The sequence below is a fragment of the Pteropus medius genome, unplaced genomic scaffold (genome assembly GCF_902729225.1).
Source record: "Pteropus medius unplaced genomic scaffold, Ma_sr-lr_union100, whole genome shotgun sequence".
NCBI classification, from domain to species: domain Eukaryota; kingdom Metazoa; phylum Chordata; class Mammalia; order Chiroptera; family Pteropodidae; genus Pteropus; species Pteropus medius.
Window position 1 is genome coordinate 10797378 of NW_024351730.1, and position 18395 is coordinate 10815772.

At 36.2% G+C, this 18395-nt stretch overlaps 1 protein-coding gene and 1 long non-coding RNA gene across 2 annotated transcripts in view; one reads left to right on the forward strand and one right to left on the reverse strand.

The window, feature by feature from the left end:
* Positions 1-78: 78 nt before the first annotated feature.
* On the forward strand, positions 79-3244 carry LOC120588099 (uncharacterized). Its single transcript, XR_005649141.1, has 3 exons — positions 79-263; positions 1987-2143; positions 2534-3244. It is a non-coding gene; the product is annotated as an uncharacterized LOC120588099 (long non-coding RNA).
* Positions 3245-7632: 4388 nt separating this feature from the next.
* PPAT (phosphoribosyl pyrophosphate amidotransferase) overlaps positions 7633-18395 on the reverse strand; it is a 31586-nt gene continuing 20823 nt past the window's right edge. The window contains exons 3-11 of the mRNA XM_039845281.1: positions 17954-18160; positions 16096-16208; positions 15852-15997; positions 15287-15359; positions 14585-14736; positions 14110-14237; positions 12925-13146; positions 11133-11253; positions 7633-10057 (exon numbers count right to left, since the gene is read on the reverse strand). Coding sequence (XP_039701215.1) covers positions 9864-10057; positions 11133-11253; positions 12925-13146; positions 14110-14237; positions 14585-14736; positions 15287-15359; positions 15852-15997; positions 16096-16208; positions 17954-18160 — 1356 coding nt within the window. The 3' untranslated portion in view covers positions 7633-9863. The remainder of the gene's footprint in view (positions 10058-11132; positions 11254-12924; positions 13147-14109; positions 14238-14584; positions 14737-15286; positions 15360-15851; positions 15998-16095; positions 16209-17953; positions 18161-18395) is intronic.

Sequence of the window (18395 nt, forward strand, 5' to 3'; positions counted from 1 at the left end):
GAGCCGACGTAGGAGAAGGGCTGGCGCTGTTTTTGCTGGTGACTCTCAACTCTGACACCCGTCCTGGTCTTGCTGCGTTTTGGACAGAATTTGCAAGGACTTTGGAGCTGATCGGCTTGGAGCTGTAGCCTTTGATATTTGCCAAGAAACTCTGGGCAAAATACTTGAATTCTGAGTCGCGGTCTCTGTGTTCACAAAATGGAGATGAAGATATCACCTAGAGTTGATGTGAAAAAAAGATGGAATCAGTGTGAAATGGGAGAGTGAGTGGACTTTATCCATTTGATATTTCTGAGAACCTGCCCTAGACTGCAGGGGACTGGGACTGCAGCGATTAAGCCTGCAGACGAATTCTTTGTCATAATTAGGCTGATATTTTAATTGGAAGAGGTGGATGTAAACAACAACAAAGAAAATTTCAGCATTCAATAGGAGCTATAAAGAAAATAAAACATCTGACGGGGGGAGAGTTACATAAACCATACACCTAAATAATAATGTTTCCAAGAGTTATAGTTTGAGACATGTAAATTATTACAAGTGGCAATAATAGTGACATTTTTAAGCTACTGTGTGGTAGCAGAAAGGAAATGATCAGTTTGTTTTGTTGTTTTTTTGTTTTGGCTAGGGAAGGGCTGAGAAGGCAGCCCAATATGGACAAGGATACATGGAAAAAGCATACATAGCATGTTTTCATTTCCTTAGGTGTTGGTAGCAAGAAACTTTAGCAGCAATCCAAGCAAAAGATGTCTCCACGTGCCCAAGAGACAGTCTCCCAGATGTACTACAGGACACTTAAACTATCATGTCTTTTTGGGGGGGTCGGGAAGAGGAGGGTCTCAAATGTTTATCTTTGCTTCTGTATTTAGGAATGACACCATCATCCAGCCAGCCAGCTGGTAAAGAAACCTAGATTTCCCCCCTCTTTTTTTACCCTCCTATATCCAATTTGACCCTATGTCTCCAGTCCCCAATCTCTATACCAAGAGTTCCCAACCTCTGGGCCACGAACTGGTACCATCCATGGGCTGTTAGGAACGGGGCTGCAGTGGACCAAGAGTGAAGCTTTATCTGTATTTGCAGCCACTCCCCAGCGCTAGCACCACAGGCTTGGCTCCACCTCAAATCAGTAGGCGTTAGATTTTCATAGGAGCACTGGTCAGTCTCTGCTGGCTACATCAGAATTACACAGATTCCATATTACTTGACCTCCAGCCCAAGAAGTTCTGAATTAGTTTTCTAGTGAGGGACCTCCAATCCACATTTTCAACATGCTATCTTCATCACCACTGCTGCCTTAGTTCAAGTCTTCTTGGTTAGCTTTTCCCTGAAGCCTTTCCATTCTTGCTTGGCTCCGACTCCCAGTTCCTGCCAAAGTGATGTCTGTTTCATTATTACAATACCATCTTTCAACTTCGATTTTAACAGCAGCTTTTTTTTTTTTTTTTGAGTAGTTTTTTCCCCCTTGCAGTCTATACTTTTTTCTCCTCTTGGTTTAAGACTCTTAAAGGTTTCCTCATTTGCCTAGTAATCCTTATCTGTTCATATAAATGGGGTATTTAAAAGCTGATTGAAAGCTCTGAGTCCATGAGATAAGTTGAAAATCAAGTGAGAGAAAAGGGCTTCAGGTGGGGAGAGTCTCAGAATTCAGCATAAAATTTTTCAAGTGTCTGATGTCCTCCAATACAAGGACTCCTGAGCAACAAGATAGCCTACAGAATTAGGCTGCAGGGGTGATGGGTAGTGGTGTAAGGATATAACTTATTCCTAAATCAACTTCCGATTCTTTTCAACCCTACTTCCAGAAGTCAGTTTCTGAGTTTTTTAGGGTTTCTGTGATGTAAATAAGATTGATCACTGCTGGTTTCGAATCTAACTTTCCCAAATCAGCTGAGCCCTTTGCTTTGATTCCAGAATTTTCTGTTATCTTTTCCTCTATTATTGAGGGTTTATGACTTTAGAAATCCCTTTATTGTCATTTTTCAGGGGGTCTTAAAGTGTGGAAGACTATGTTCAAGACACCATTTTCACCTGGTAACCTAGAGTCACCATTCTAAAACATACATCAGATCGGTCATAGCAGTCTCTGCTTAAGAAGCTTGTGTCCCTCATTGCCTACATGACATTGAGCCTCTTAAGCAAGGTAAACAAGATGGTTCATTAACTTCCTAGCCTAATCTCACACATTGGATCACTGCTCCCCGGCCCCTCCTTCTGCATTCATCACACCTGGTACAGTAAACTCTGGCTACGAAACCCTAGGAAGTCATCTGAGTATACCAAGCCCATATTATTTTCACACCTGTGCTTTAGCTGGGTCTCAGGCTGAAATGCCTCCCTTTTCTCTCCATGACTACTTGATGAAGTTACTCCTCTTATGAAAATGAGGCAGGACAGCCAGACTAGGGAAATTCCCCCTCCCCTCCAGCATGCAGCTCTGGGATTTTTTTCTCAGTCCCTTACTCAGCCCTCTCCCTGCAGCTCTGAAAATTCTTCCTTGTCCCTTATTCGGCCCTCTTTGTTTTGATTTCAGGCCTGAGACCCCAGCAAGAGAAACAGTCCAATGATAGGAGACAAGATAGATGGCCTTGGGCTGCCTCCTCTCTTCCAGGTGGCCTGAGAAACAGGCCAAGACCAGGAGGCAGGCTGGATAGCTTTGGGACGCCCCCCACCACCAAGAAAACAAGCCCATTATTCAGACAATGCGGGGCAAGCTCTCTGCACTTTCCTCCTTGGTTTGTGCTCTTGAATTCTTTCTCGTGGCATAAGACAAGAACCTGGTCACCAGAGCTCCGGCCCGGGGTCCCTCTTTGCACTCCTGCCCAGACGAGCTCTCTAGCATCAAAAACACAGCTTAAACTTCACCTCCTTGATGCCTTTCTTGTTGGCAGGGATGGTCTGCCATGGGCCTGGAGTGTCCCTGAAAATTCTTGCTGGATATACCAAGAATGCAAGGCACTGACTGCTCTTTATCCAGGTCATTTTTCAGGGGTGTTTGGGGGCGTCAATCATGAGAGCTGAAGTAATGCCTTCTTCAAGGAGCAGGCGTGCTTCCACTTACTATAAAAGCAGTGAATTCCCCAAACTTAGTCTTCTCCTATAATGCAACCGACTGCATGTGCAGACATCCATCTATGCCCGATTCCATCACCCATGAGACTTAGGAGGCATGGGGAAATGATGCAGACATGAACTTCTGGCTACTTCTTTTGTCATGAGTAATAAAGTTCTCTATTTTTGACCCAGAAATCTCAGGACCACTGCCACAAAACAGTAACAGGCTAGCTTATTAGCTTTTAAGTAGGATACAAGCCTAGACTCTTCCCAAAGGATTTTTCTCATAGCATCTGTAACAGCTGCATTGTTTCCAAGTTTAACTTCTTATACTAAATATAAGTACATAGCATCTGTAACAGCTGCATTGTTTCCAAGTTTAACTTCTTATACTAAATATAAGTACAAAAGGCCAGGGATTCAGGCCTTTTGCACTTGTTTTTACTTTTCTCCATCCACTACACTGTTTCACCTCCTGGGGAAGTATCAAATGCCTACCCCAGTACCTTGGTGATCATTTGCACATTTGTTGGTAATTCTAAGGTCACTGCTTCTCTTCACCTAATTTCTCTACTCATCTCAGCTATCAATGTTGTTTCTTTCAAAAATAATTCTGAAACTCTTTGATCTTACCTACAATGTGTGTTTTTTTCCACACCACCAATTAACTCAGATGAAAGAGATGTATAGAGCAAGGTATATAGGAAGGGAGCACGAAGCTTCCACTCTCAGTGCTTCATTATCCCCAAATGTCCAAGTCACCAACCTGGGAGCTCCCCAAAGCCATCTTTCTGGGTTTTTCATGGAGGCTTCATCACATAGGCATAATTGGTTAAAACACTGGCCATTAGCTCCAGCCCCTTTCCCTCCCTGGAAGTTAGGGTGTGGAACCGAAAGTTCTAACCCTCTAATCACAGGGTTGGTTCCCCTGGTAACTAGCCCCCATCCTTAGGTGTCTTCTAAGTCACCTCAGTAACATAAACTCGGGTGTGGTTGAAAGGTGTTTGTTACAATAAGTCCTGATATTATGGTAAATTCCAATATTTTAAGAAAAGTTATCACTTAGGGAATCTCAAGGGTTTTAGAATCTCTATGCCAGAAATGGAATATATTTCTTATTAAAATATCACAACATCACACTACCCCAAAGACAAGTCTAGGTCCCTGTTATGTGCTTTGTAGCACATACCATATTTGGGATAACAGTGTGTTGTGTGACTTACTCTAACAGTGCTCAGCTGCTCAGTTGAAGGCAGAGAGATTAGTGGGTGGCTAGGACAGAATGGAGGAATGAGGGAGGTCATGCTGTTTGCCAGAGTGGCAAGCCTATTAGGGTTCTTGAGAGAAACAAACAATTCTATCTATCTATCTATCATCTATCTATCTATCTATCTATCTATCTATCTATCTATCTATCTATCTATCATCTATAGAGGGAGAAAGCAAGCACAATGTGGGGGCTGGCAAGTCTGAAATCTGCAGCGTAGGCTAGCAGTCTAGAAACTTTGGTAGGGTTTCTATGCTGCAATTTTGAAAATTCTATCTTCACGAAACTTTCATTTTTGTTTTAAGGCCTTCAGTGGGCTGGATGAGGCCCACTTACATATAGAGGATAATTTGCTTTACTCAAAGTCTGCTGATTTAAATGTTAATCACATCAAAAAAATACCTTCACATCTAGACTGATGTTTGAACAAACAACTGGGCATGACAGATAACCCCAGTTGACACATGAAATTAACCATCATATCTAATATATCCATCAGTATGTCAATAGTGAAACCAAACTAGTAGTTTTCAATGAAGCAAATTCAGTGACTGAGGAAGAGTACAAGGGCCCATGTGGGTGTACTTTGTGCAGTCATTTTCCTTTTTTTCACAGTGCAGTGAGTTCAGTATTACAGTAAATCTTGTGACAACTTCCATAAAGATAAAAAGCATTGGTTCCTGCCATCCAACAACTTCTTAGCTACATGAGAATTTCTGCACACAAAAATATAAATTTACATTGCATACTCCAGCTTACACCAAAATGTCTAAGGAGCATGCAACTTTTTCTGAGGCCTAGATTTTCATTTTGACCTCTTCAAGAAACATGAGGACAATTTTCCTTAGAGTTGACTAGGCTCTACGGGTATACTTCATTTTATTGAGTTTTGCTTTATTGCACTTCACAGGGGTTATATTTTTTACAAATCGAAGGCAAGACCCTCCACCAGCAAAAAGATTATGATTTCCTTTATTGTGATATTTGCTTTATTTTGGTGGTGGTCTAGAACCGAATGTACAATATCTCCAATGTCTGTATTTGAACCCACCCCAAAAGGCATTAGAGATTCATATGATGCTCTAGGGCAAAATTTTCAGAGGCAGTAATATTAAAATGACGGAATGTTTTAAGTCTACCTGTTATAGCAGACTTTGCTGGATTCCAGGGCAGAAGAGATGTCTAAAATTGGTACAGTAAGAAATAGTATTGTTAGGTAAAGTTAGGCAGACATGAGTGATGGAGGAACAAAGGAACGAAGGCCCAGCTCAGAGACCTCTCAAAGACCTCCCTGAAACACTCATTTTATAGTTATAAATCACTCCTGCATCCTGAGGAACATGGGAATAAAAAAAGACCATAAAATAGCTGGTTTAATGGGGCCACAAACGCTTGCACAGTAAGGACTATTTTGACCTTCTTTTCACCTCAGCCTCATTATACTATTATTATAATATTATGCCTATGCCCAGAAGTTCATGAGTCTAATTATCACAGACTGGATTCTGGGTAACCGCAAGAGCAATAGGCTGTTATATAACAGCCAAATGTCAATCAAAATGACCTCACCTCCAATCAATTAGTACCACCTCTGTAACCACCCATCATGGCCCTAATATAATACAGACCTCCCTACTTCTATGGAGTTACAGCCCTCTTCCCTGTAACCTGCCCCTCCCTTGAAGCCTACTTTAATCATACCTTTAACTTCTGCACGTTACAGCCCTTTTCAGTGTGACCCATTCCTCTCTTGAAACTACTTTAAACTTATTTTTTCTAAATCTTGCTGATCTGTAATTCTTTAGGCGAAAAGAATCGAGATACCTCTCAGTGCTACTGGGGCACAATGGATTTTAGATGGTCCCAACAGTAACAGTATGAGTTAATTATTTAAAACATACAGGTTAAAACAGAAAAGTATTTAAATGTGGATGCATTAGAGGACTGGAGGCCAGTGACCTTTGTTTTTAACATCTAAAGTGTATCCATGTATTATTTTGATTTTTTTGTTGTTGTTTTTTAGAGGTGGGACGCTCCTATCTTTATTTGTAAATAGACTATTGTTTAGAGCAGTTTTAGGTTTATAGCAAAATTGAATAGAAGGTACAGAGTAGTCCCCATATACCGCCTGCCCCCTCATATGCGACACCCATTAGCAACATCCCCACCAGAGTGGTACATTTATTTCAGCTGATGAACCTACACCGACATACCATATCACCCAAAGTTAAGAGAGTTTACATTAGAGTTCACTCTTGGTATTGCAGATTCTATGGGTTTGGACAAATGTATGATATGCATTCACCACTACAGAGAGGACAGTTGACCCTTCAACAATGTAGAAATTAAGGGCACCAACCCCCAACGCAGTCGAAAATTCATGTATAAATTGAGTACCTCAAAACAACTACTAAGAGCCTACTGCTAACCAAAAGCCTTACCGATAACATAAATAGTCAATTGACACATATTCTGGATGTTATATACTGTATTATAACAGTACAGTAAGCTAGCTAAATAAAAAAAATACTAAGAAAATAATAAGGAAAATATTTATTGTATTTATTTTTTAAAATTGCATTTAAGTAGACCTGATCTAAACCCACATTGCTCAAGGGTCAACTTTTGTTTTCACTGTCCTAAAAATTCTGTGCTCTGTCTATTCATCCCTACCTCTCCCACCTAACTCCTGGAAATCACAGATCTTTTTATTGTTCCCATAGTTTTGCCTTTTTCAGAATGGCATATAGTTGGATTCATATAATATGTAGCTTCTCAGATTGGCTTCTTTCACTTGGTAATGCACATTTAAGTTCCCTTCATGTCTTTTCATGGCTTGATAGTTCATTTCTTTCTAGGACTAAGTAATATTCCATTGTCCACATATACCACAGTGTATTCATTTACCTACTTTAATTTGACTGACAAAAAAATAATACAGCATGCGTGTGTGCACATGCATGCGTGCGTGTGCGCGCCCACGCGAGCGCACACGCACGCACGCACACGCACACACACACACACGGAATGTAAACGTCCTGTGACACTCTCCTCATTCTCATTAGTGTTTCCATAGAACTTGCCACTATGGTAGTGCGTACTTAGCACTGCATTTCTAATTACTTTATTGTCCCTCCTACTCAACAAGCAGTTTTTCCTGGTTCATAAAAGATAGCCTATTTATTGAAAGGCCTGACTCAGAGAAATAAGATCTGACTCGCTGGTGCCAAGTATGAAGCTTGGATGTGACCGTCACTGTGCTAGTCACCATAATGCACTAAAAGTTACTTTTTTAAAAAAGCACACACACATTTAAACATACTTCATTACATATATTTGTCACTAATACATCACAATGAGGTCACAAAAAAGTAGGCTTGGTTTAGTTCACAACAATATAGATCCTGTGAAAACACATTCTTTATCTTCTCTGAAGTTTACAATACTCTCTATATAAATTTAAAGCAGTTAAACAACATTTTTGATTAAATTGGTAAAAAACTGTAATTCAGACGTCAGAAACTTGTGAAATACAAGGCCATGATGGAGAAACATTTAGAATTTTTGTTGAATCACCAAATTGTCACAGTACTATATTCCTTTATAAAAGCATTTTGATAAAACAAAAACTATGAAAAGCAAAATAAAAACTATGAAAAACACAAAAGTCAAATGAGAGATTTTGGTTTAGTACTTTCCCTGAGTCTCTTGTTTTTAAAAAGCAAATGTTAAAAAAGGCTGTTTAAAATGGACCCATAAGTCTTGCCTCCTTCACGTCATGCTGCTCTGAGAAACATTTAAGACAAGAGACTATATACTCAAATGGTCCCAGGGCTTTATTCAAATGCCAATTTGTTTGCGTCACTGCCACAGGGTCACCTGGCCCACTGCTACCTGGCTGTATGTGGGCTTAAAGAGCTGTCAGGATTTTATCGTGGCCTACCATTATATAACATGTGAAACTATATACCAAATGAAGACACAAGATTTTAGTTATTAATAAATATTACATTTCCAAATGGATTTGAAAACTACATACATCAAATTATAGTAACTAAATAACACAGAAACAAATACTTTTATGTTTTAAAAATCTTATATAAACAGGAGTTGGGGCAAGTTGTCTTAAAATTTTAAATCTCAGATGTTATAAGAGAAAAACCTCAAAAAAATAAAATTCATTAGTCTCAATAAAACTAAGTAGGAAGAAGTGATAAGTTGATGTTTGGAATTAGATGGGTATGCTAATTCCAAAAAAGTAGTTGCCTCCTTGATCCCCTAATAAAATTGGCCGCTGCAATGTTTCTACTTGACCATTTAATTGCAATGATATGCATATGTATATAAATGTAGATAGGTATGTACTTACAAGTGATCAAGCACTTCATTCAAAATGCATATAATTAATCGAATTAAGAATTAAAGTTTTATTAGAATCTAAATTTTTTTTACTTCAAATGTACTAAGTTACTTGCTGTACTTTATATTATAAGGGCACTAAGAAGTATGGATCACACTTACTAGTCAAATGTAGGAAAACTTTTTCCACAGACATATTTTTACAGTTATTCTTAGGGCATCTCAAAGGTGGGTGGCAAAGCACTGCTAAACTGTATGTCTCCCTTCATCATAATGAAATCTCAATTGCAGACTAATAGTCAACATTTCAAAAGGTAATAACCATGCACTATCTTAAAATCTTGAGGAGTAAAACGATGGCTCTAAACATCAAATATACGACACTCATTCACATTCCTATTAATTATTCTAGTAACGTAAGTACCCCATTGCACAGGTGGGGAAAAGTGAGGCACAAAAAGGCATTTTTGAAAAAGATTTGTCTAAACAGGGAAGCCAAGGTTATAACTACAGTCAGAACTCTATAGAGAGTTGACACCTTTGGGGTATAACGGATTCAAGATCTGCGTGAAATGTTATATTTAACTCACCTGTCCTGTTTCCATCACACCATCTAACTTCTTGCAAATTCTTTAAAGCATGGACCTGGCAAATGCCACTTACCACCTCCCATCTCTAACCAGGGGAAAAAGGCTAGCCAATGCTTGTGTAAAAAAAGAATACCAATATTGTTGTATTAAATGTAATTAGCAAGGTTCAATTATGAAAATATTCCATAACTGAATTTCAATAACTCAAGAAACATTCCACAAAATTCTATAAGAATTTGTGGGAAGGTATAGTAACTGGCAAACCCCTCTAAAACAGAAAATTTACCTATCCTTTGCATTACTGTTGACAATCTCATAATCGATAGCTTCAAAGCACTCAACTACTAAATAAAACTGAAAGGATCATCCAAGTTCCTAGATAACACAAAAATATTTATCTATGTTCATTAAAAAAAGCATAGCACTTTGGTACCCCTTTCAGGAAAAAAACCTCAAAACGTATAAAAGTAAACATAACCATGTGGCATTTTACATTGTACAAAGTAACAGTAAGCGGATAGGATAAGGTATAACCACTATAAATAACTTCTTGACCAGCTTCATATCTTGAAACACTGTACAACCCCTACCAGCTACCAATCCAGTTCCACAGGGTATTTTCCAGTGAGACAAGCTGTGCAATGACCACTCTTTTCAAAGCACTCCAGACCATTCCCATTTTCTTGAATCATAATATCTTGCTTTTTCACTTTCTGTTTTTTGAATGTTATCCCTTGTACAGATGAAACCAGTCCTTCTACTGACAGATACACAACACTGTTTGCTCCTATACAGGGGGAAAGAGGAAAAAAGAAAAATGACATGAGACTGCTTTTGGAAAGGAAGAACTGTCTCCACAGAGAATAGTTATGAACAGAAAAACTTAAACCAGAATAAAAATTTCTCCTTTAGCCGCTCTTAAAAATAAAAGCGTGTTTGTGTTTTGTGTGTGTGTGTGTGTGTGTGTGTGTAAAATCAATAAAACTTGGGGCTTTTATTATTTTTTTTAAATTTTAAATCGGAATTTAAAATAGCAGTGGTGGCTTCAAGTCTAGAATGCATCCATGAGGCTTCAGGGGGTAATTTTCATGATTAAGACAATAGATTTTGAAATCAAGATCTGGGTTCTAATTTATGCTGAAGGTCACTTACTGTTCCTAATTCCATTTTTTTTCATCTCTAAGATAAGGAAAACAAACACTGCCTAATTGTAGGGTTTTTGTGATCCTATTACAATAATACAAATATATTCCTGGCAGGGTGAGTGCTCACAATATTATATCAGTTGGGCGATATTCAAAATATTTAACTGGTAAGACTCAGGCATGACCAGTCAAAAGAAACACCAGCCATAAACAGCCAGTGGGGAGGTACCAAGGCACACTGGCTGAACACTTATGTGATATTTAAATAGTTTACACCTCACTTGAATTTCAAAGGCAAATGTCTTATCCAGGATGACCTAGATCTCCAACTCTCTTGACATCATTTTTAAAGATAAGCCTAGATACACTTTTCATTTTTTTATTTGTACCCAAATCCAAATTATTCTATTAGAATCTGTGGCAAAATTGTTTTTTTCTTGGAATCTGACCTTTGGGAGGCTTCAACTGATATGCTTGCAGTTTCCTCTCCCTGGAAAGCCTTTCCTCCTGTCCTTGACTGCACACTGACCTAGCTCTCCAACACAGAACTTACTACGGTGTCTCTACATACCAGGCGCTTTCACTATTCAGAACAGTGTTCAATATCTGCTCAATATACACAATATTGAACATTTTCTTATTAAAAGTGTAAAGACTGACAAGCTTTGGATTTTCTGTTAATAAATGAATAAAGTTTATAGGAATTTCAATACCTACCTAGATATTCTGCAAGATGCTCAAATTCTGGTTTATTGGCAATAAGCTCTTCTTTTGTTGGTATGTTTATTCCCATGAAGCATGGATATTTAATTGGTGGTGAAGCTACTCGAATGTGTACCTTGGAAAAAAATCATTTCATACATTTGTTATTTTAACATTCATTGTAAGAACGATTACGTAAAATTCTGTCACTGACAAATGCAACATAAAATTGTTTCACGGAATATTTAATAACATGAGATATAAAGCAAACCATAAAATTTCTTTCACTGAATAATAGATGGAAAGGAATCCTGGAGAATCATGTGGTATACACACAGAACTCCAATTTTCAGACAGAATTACTTTCAGAATTCATTCATCACTGAAGAATCTTACTGGAGCAGCCCTGCTCTAGACTCCAAAGTGTCCTGGACAAGAATTTCAAAATGTCAGTCACTGGTAAAGGAGGGTTCTTTTTACAGAGCTGCCCATTCTTTCTTTCTGTCACCTATTAACAAGGCCATTTCTTTATTCTGATCTACATCTCATCATTTAACGACTTTACACTCCTAGGACCACGTTCGTTTTCTCTAGTAATTCTTGGATGACACTTTTGCCTACCTCTTATTTTACCATTTTATTTTCATTTATTTTTTTATTTAATCTTTTTTAAATTAATTTTTATTATAGTGACATTGGTTAACAAAATCCAGTAAGTTTCAGATGCACAACTTAACAGTAAGACATATATATTGCATTGTGTGTTCACTGCCTATAGTTAGATTTCTTTCTGTCACCATATATTTGACCCCTTTTACTCCATCTTCCTCCCCGCTCCTCTATTTCACCATTTAAAAAATACCAACTAACTAGGATATAACAAAAGCCTTACTACTGCAAGAGCTATTTTTGTCTATTATTTTGTCTATTATTATTTTCTGCTTTTTGTCAAGAACATTTACAAGGCTGTAATTGGTGTCCACATTAACTTTTTGCCATTCTTACAACAGCAAAGATTTTCCTATGTTGTGCAGCCTTCATTATAATTTTTAATATCTACATCGTATTTCATCATACTGATGTATCAATTTACTAAATGATTTCCTAGTGATAGATTATATAAACCATTTCTAGTTCTTTTGTTTTTGTCTATTTTTTTACTATTGTAATAGATGCTGGATTTACTTTATACCTTTTTGTTTTTCTAACATGATTTTCATAAAATTCCAAAGAGATTATCATGATTATAACTGGTCATAAAAAAGAATGGAAAATCATAATTATCTTTGAAGCTTTCTAAATATGCTGTCAAACTGCTTTCCATACCACTTTCTCTTACAATAGATTTTATTTTTATATCCATTCAACTAGTAGTTGTAAATGAGATCTCACTTCTATAATTTGAATTCTGAACTATTTAGATTTAGAATAAGCTTTGAGATTTAAAAATATAACCTAGTGTGTCAAATTTATTACACCAGAATTTGTTCTATCTCTTCAAAAAGAGAGTAATACTCTACAAATTTAAAAAGTATTCTATTTTGTGTTTTGTTTTTAAATTAATATTTTAAAAAATTTTAAGCTTTCATATTGAGCTTTTTAATCTACTAAAGATTAGCATATAGTTTAAGAGTGACTATTACATGTTTTTCATGTTGTTGCAGTTATTCCTGAACCAGCTTAATTTAAGAAATGTCAATTTATTATATTGAACAATCCATTTTCATTCACTGTGATAACTGCAATTTTTATGCCAGTATCATATGTTAATTATTGGAGCTTTAGGATATGTTTTAATATTACTTACCTCTTTTGCACCAGATTCTTTGAGCAATTTGATTATGGGTGAGATGGTATTACCTCTCACAATTGAATCATCTACAAGAACAATTCTTTTGCCTTTAAAGTTGTCTGATAATACTCCAAATTTTTTTGCAACACCAAGTTGTCTTAACCTCATGTTTGGTTGAATGAAGGTTCTTCCTACATACCGGTTTTTACATAGTACCTCCACATATGGAAGCCCACACTGAGAAGAAATAAAAAGACAATGAGCAGCAACATACAAAGAACTCTAGGTTCCTATTTACTCTAGGTCATGCTTCCATTATAATACGTACGTAAAAATTTTAAATGTGGTTGTTATTCTGAACTCTCTATTATCAGATTACAATTTTCCTTCATTGTTTAAACTGTAGGGGAAAAAGGCAAAAAGAAAAAATATTGAAAGTAATATACTTGGTGGAAAAACCAATTCATTTTGCTAGAATCTGTAATGCTTCTCTCTTAAATATTATTTCTTCATCTTAGAAGAGAATACTAAGCATGTCCAGATGTGAGAAAGAATAAATTACTATAAAAAAAACTCACGTATTTAAAAATTAGCAGAAAGAAAGGAATTAAAACCAGTAGGCTAAGGAGATGCTTTTTGAGGGACAAGAGGTGATTTATCCATCTTTCAAGGTAATAATTCTCTAAAATGTGTGCACATTTTTTAAAAAATTAAAAAACTAAATTTTCCAACATAGTGAATGCTGGGTATTATACCCAAGGACCACTATAGTTTTATAATCTACCTAGTTATGAAAAATTAAATTAAGCATAGTACTAAGAACATTATACAAAATGAACATAAATGGCTTTATTATCATCCATGTTCAATAAGGAACAAATGTACCAGTGCCTTGTGAGGGTATTTCAAGAAGGAGGTTTTAATAATAATAAATGTTACCACTAAATTCTATATATATTCATTATGTTATCTTTTTAAAATGAAGGAGATCATTCTCTTAGTCTTTAGGTGAACCTTTTTGTGGACTCCACTAACATAGTGCAGTGGAATAAAAAGGCTGGAAAATAATTAACTCTTGTAAAGGAACCAACATTTTCTTTTTACCTACAATACACTAATGTGTTTCTCTTTATACACAAGGATTTCTAATTCCACTACTAGAAGAACAATTCACTGCCTGTTAATTAAGAGAAAATATACCTTTCCAGCGTAACCAAGAGCAGCAGGCGTAGCAGATTCTGGAACTGTGCTAACCAAATCTGCATCCACAGGGGCTTCAATTGCCAGCTGCTGACCACAACGGTATCTTACTGTGTAAACCATTTGGTCTGGAATGTTTGGAAAAACAACAGATTATTTTATAGATTGAGTACAAAAAGAAAAGCAAGACATATAAAACCACTAAAGTGTTAATACATAAACTAGAGAATTAACTATTTTTAAAAAATTGACCTTAATACAGATCTTAATACAGAAAATCATAACCCTTACTCCTAAAAAAAATCCAAGAATCAGATAAAAGGAAAAAAACAGTGAGCTTACAATTTGTAGGCTCAGTCTCACATCTATAACATGTAACGTGTGTCTTCAAAGATCCAGACAAGCCTTTAGGCCAAGAACTGCCATGTTTCAATGAGATAAATAACATTTATATCAATGAACCTATTTTACTTACCTTCAAATATACTATCTGGTCTTGCAAAATAAACATATTCAAAGATACAAAAAGCCATTGGGTTTCCTTCAGACCTTGGTATAATATCAAGAGTCTGGATATTATGTCTGGATATTTCCACAATCTCTCCAGGCAAGACTTCACGGTAATACCTTGGGAAACGATATTAAAGACAGAAGACTTTAAATAAACCAGTCCTTAAGGTTGATAATAACATCTATTAAAGTAAACACAGAGTTCCTTATAAAGGAAAAATGGTTCAATTCTAGAGATGGCTGAAAAAAATAAACAAGTAATATCCCTCCAGTAGTAATTTCTATAAATCTGTTACCCTAAAATTCTAACCAGAATTAAAAAGAAAAAGAAAACAGCTCTAAGTTTTACTGATTTTTGAAAGAATAAAGGCTAAAGGGAACGTTGTTATCCTGGCTTAAATTTTTTGATCATAACTATTCCTTGTTGAAGAGAATTCTTCCTTTCTAAAATAAGACTTATGGCATTTTGAAAGATGTCACTTTCAGATTAGATGGTATTAGTGGAACATTAAAGTTAAAGTAAGTGTAAGTGCTGAGCACAATGTACAAAAGAGAGTGCATTTATAAATAAGTCTTCTAGTAGACACTAGAAAAAAAACTTTCATGTAATAATAAATTCTTATACCAATGTGGAAAAAGCTAACATGCTAAGTGAGATAAAACTTACCTTGCGCCAATAGATAAAAAGCTACAAGATTCTGAAGATACCACCCATCCTTCTGTTTCCAAAGATTTTTTCTCTGTAAATGGATTCAAAAAATTTTAAAACATTTCTATTTCAAGACAAAAATTAAACACCAAATAGATAAATAAAAAAAGCTCACGGAATATTCTTTTCTATGATTTTAAGAGCACATGGATCCTCATTTGATTTGAGCCAAAGATATAATTAATGATCCCTAGATTCCTCCAAACATTATGATTTCCTAGCTCAAATAAGACATCTGATAAGTCAAAAAGAACATCACTGAAATCATATTACACAAATAAAAAGCTGGGCAAAGGCTATGAATAGGCAATTCAGATAACAAAAAATAGGAATGTCCATTAAATATATTAAAAGGGGCTGATCTTCAGAAATGCTCAAGAAAATGTACTTTAAAAACTATCACTTTTTTCTTTTCTACCTAGCCCCTTCTCACTCATAAGTTTCGTATACCTAATGCTTTCAGGCAATAGAACAATGACCTGGAAAAGCATTATGAAATTATATTCCTTTTGAAGTTCATTACCTTTATCATTTATATCAGATACAGGAATAAGACGACCAATGCATAGAGGACGATTTCCATAAGGATCTCGTACTGCATAAATAACATCTCTGTGCATTATAAGTAGGGAATATGCTGTGGGTGCTTCCTTCATTAAGTTTTTAATCCTGGAATGAATTAAATAATTGAATGAATAATTTCATTTATAAACACACGCTAGGCAAAGTTCTCATTATCAAAGCTGCAAGCTTAAACTTACAATTACCTTGCTACCCAATCTGGGGTGTCATCTTGTTCCTGAGGAGGGGTATATGCCAGTAACTGGGTAATCATTTCACTATCAGAACTTGTTGACAGACCAATACCATGACGCAGAAGCTATTTAGAAGTCAGAAAAGTGTAATCGTTAGAGACAAAGCTCCACCTCACCCCTCACCCAATAGCCCATCATAATAGGAAGAGATCAGGCATTGCGTGGATGATCAGTTATGAAAATCTTTCATCCTACTAATGCTATCTGTATATAATATTGGAGAATGGCTGCTGAAAGCAATGGGAAGTCTCTGAAGGTTTTCAAGCAGGAAAAAAAGGGCTTTAGGAAGTGTATAGAAAAGCTTTTGAAAACTGAGTTTGAAGGAATATAGACTTGCAATGCGGGAGGTAGGGCTCAGAAGACATAAGAATTGAGATTGTGGTTCAGACTTTTTCAACCCTTGACACTCCTGACAAATAGGACACATTCCCATGAGAGTGGCACACTATAGTGGGGGCTCTCAAACCAGGTTTGTTGGCTCATTGATTATCGCTGATAGAACAAAAGAAAGGAATCAATTGTATTGAATGATTAAGTGTAGATGTAATAAAAATGAGTTGAGTGCATTGTGATGACTATGAGGGTCTGAGCAAGCCTGACCAGGACAAAGGGCATCACCACTGATAGGCAGAGGCTGAGTTTAAACAGACACTGCAGAACATTTTCAGCAGGTGACTGAACGCATAGTGGTAAAGTCTAGCATCTGGGCGAGGGGTTGTATCTAGAAATAATGACCTATGTATTGTTTTAGTAGTTATCTCAAATGTGAGTTTTATTAATTTTTATTTTGTATTTATATTTTTCTGATTCTGAATAAAAAATTTTTTATTCAGGGACAGAAAAGTATATCATTGTCATTCAGAATGACAGAGCCTAAGAAGAGGGCAGGAAGGACAAATCTCTGGAAAATAACTAAAGTTAGAATTGAAAATAAAAGGACAAATAGTATAGAAGCGTGGGTTCTAGATATTTTCCACCCACCAATTCACCATTGTTTGACTTCTGTAATTATTTATCCCATGTGAAATGCCTGGTTCTAGAATGCTAAGGAGAAAATGAGTAAGAGAGAGAGAGAGAGAGAGAGAGAGAGAGAGAGAGAAAGAGAGAGAGAGAGAGAGTAACTATTCTATTATTAAATACCACGTGAGGTTTTTATTTCTGAGGTTATCAAATCAAGATTACTGGAATTTAATGAACTGAAAAAACTTGGCATCAATTAATGAATGGCAAGAATAGATAATTAAGAAGCTATCAGAAATATAAAGATACCAAGTAGTTTTAAAAAAAGGGAAGATGAAATGATGAATGAAGGCACAGGCACCACTGATACAGAAAGTACCAAAAAACATGCTATGAACAAAGAGAATATGACTGTCTTTGCCCTTTTCTCAGGCTGTTTCCTATAATTGTTTCCGAATACCTTTTTCTTATATTTGTCATCTAAAAGTTTACATTCCATTTTCTTCTTGTTTTTAACATAAGGACAAAGTTAAAATGATACCAAGAGTCCATAAACCTTGATTACCTGCGGTTGTAACAACAGCCATAAATCAATTTTTCCAAATCTCTACTCTAAAGCAGTGCATCAGAGTCACCTCGGGAGCATAGTTAAATGTAGACTCAGCACCCCCCACACCATGGGAACGATATTTTAGAATCTGAAATTATAACAAGTACTTCAAGTAATTCTGATTGATCTTTGCAGTTAGGTAATGGGTGGCAACAATTTGAAAATATCCTTTATCAAGATTCTAAATAATTTCTTTTCATTAATTTATCCCAAACATAAAAAGAGTTAAAAAAAACTTACCTTTTTCCTTAATCGAGTAGCATTGACCAATTCGCCATTATGTGCCACAGCTATTTTCCCATGAAGTGTTTCAACAACAAAGGGCTGACAGTTTTCTAATTCACAGTTTCCTGTAGTGGCATACCTCGTGTGTCCAATTCCAAGATTTGAAGTATATAATTTCTTCAAATTGTCTTCAGTAAAGACATGATTTATAAGACCCATTCCCTTGCAAAGTCAAAGTGAAAGCTCATCTTAGAAAAAAACAGATTACTGGGGCTACTGAGTAGAGGCTTTTATAAGCTTCTGCTCAGGTAATTCTAAATTAAACAATGCAGTGCACTTAATTTCTCTGTGCTTCAGAATTCTAATTGTAAAAACAAAAAACAAAACAAAACAAAAAACTAACATAACTATAAGAACTCTAAAGTATTTTAAAAATTTGAGGCAAAATTCGCATAAC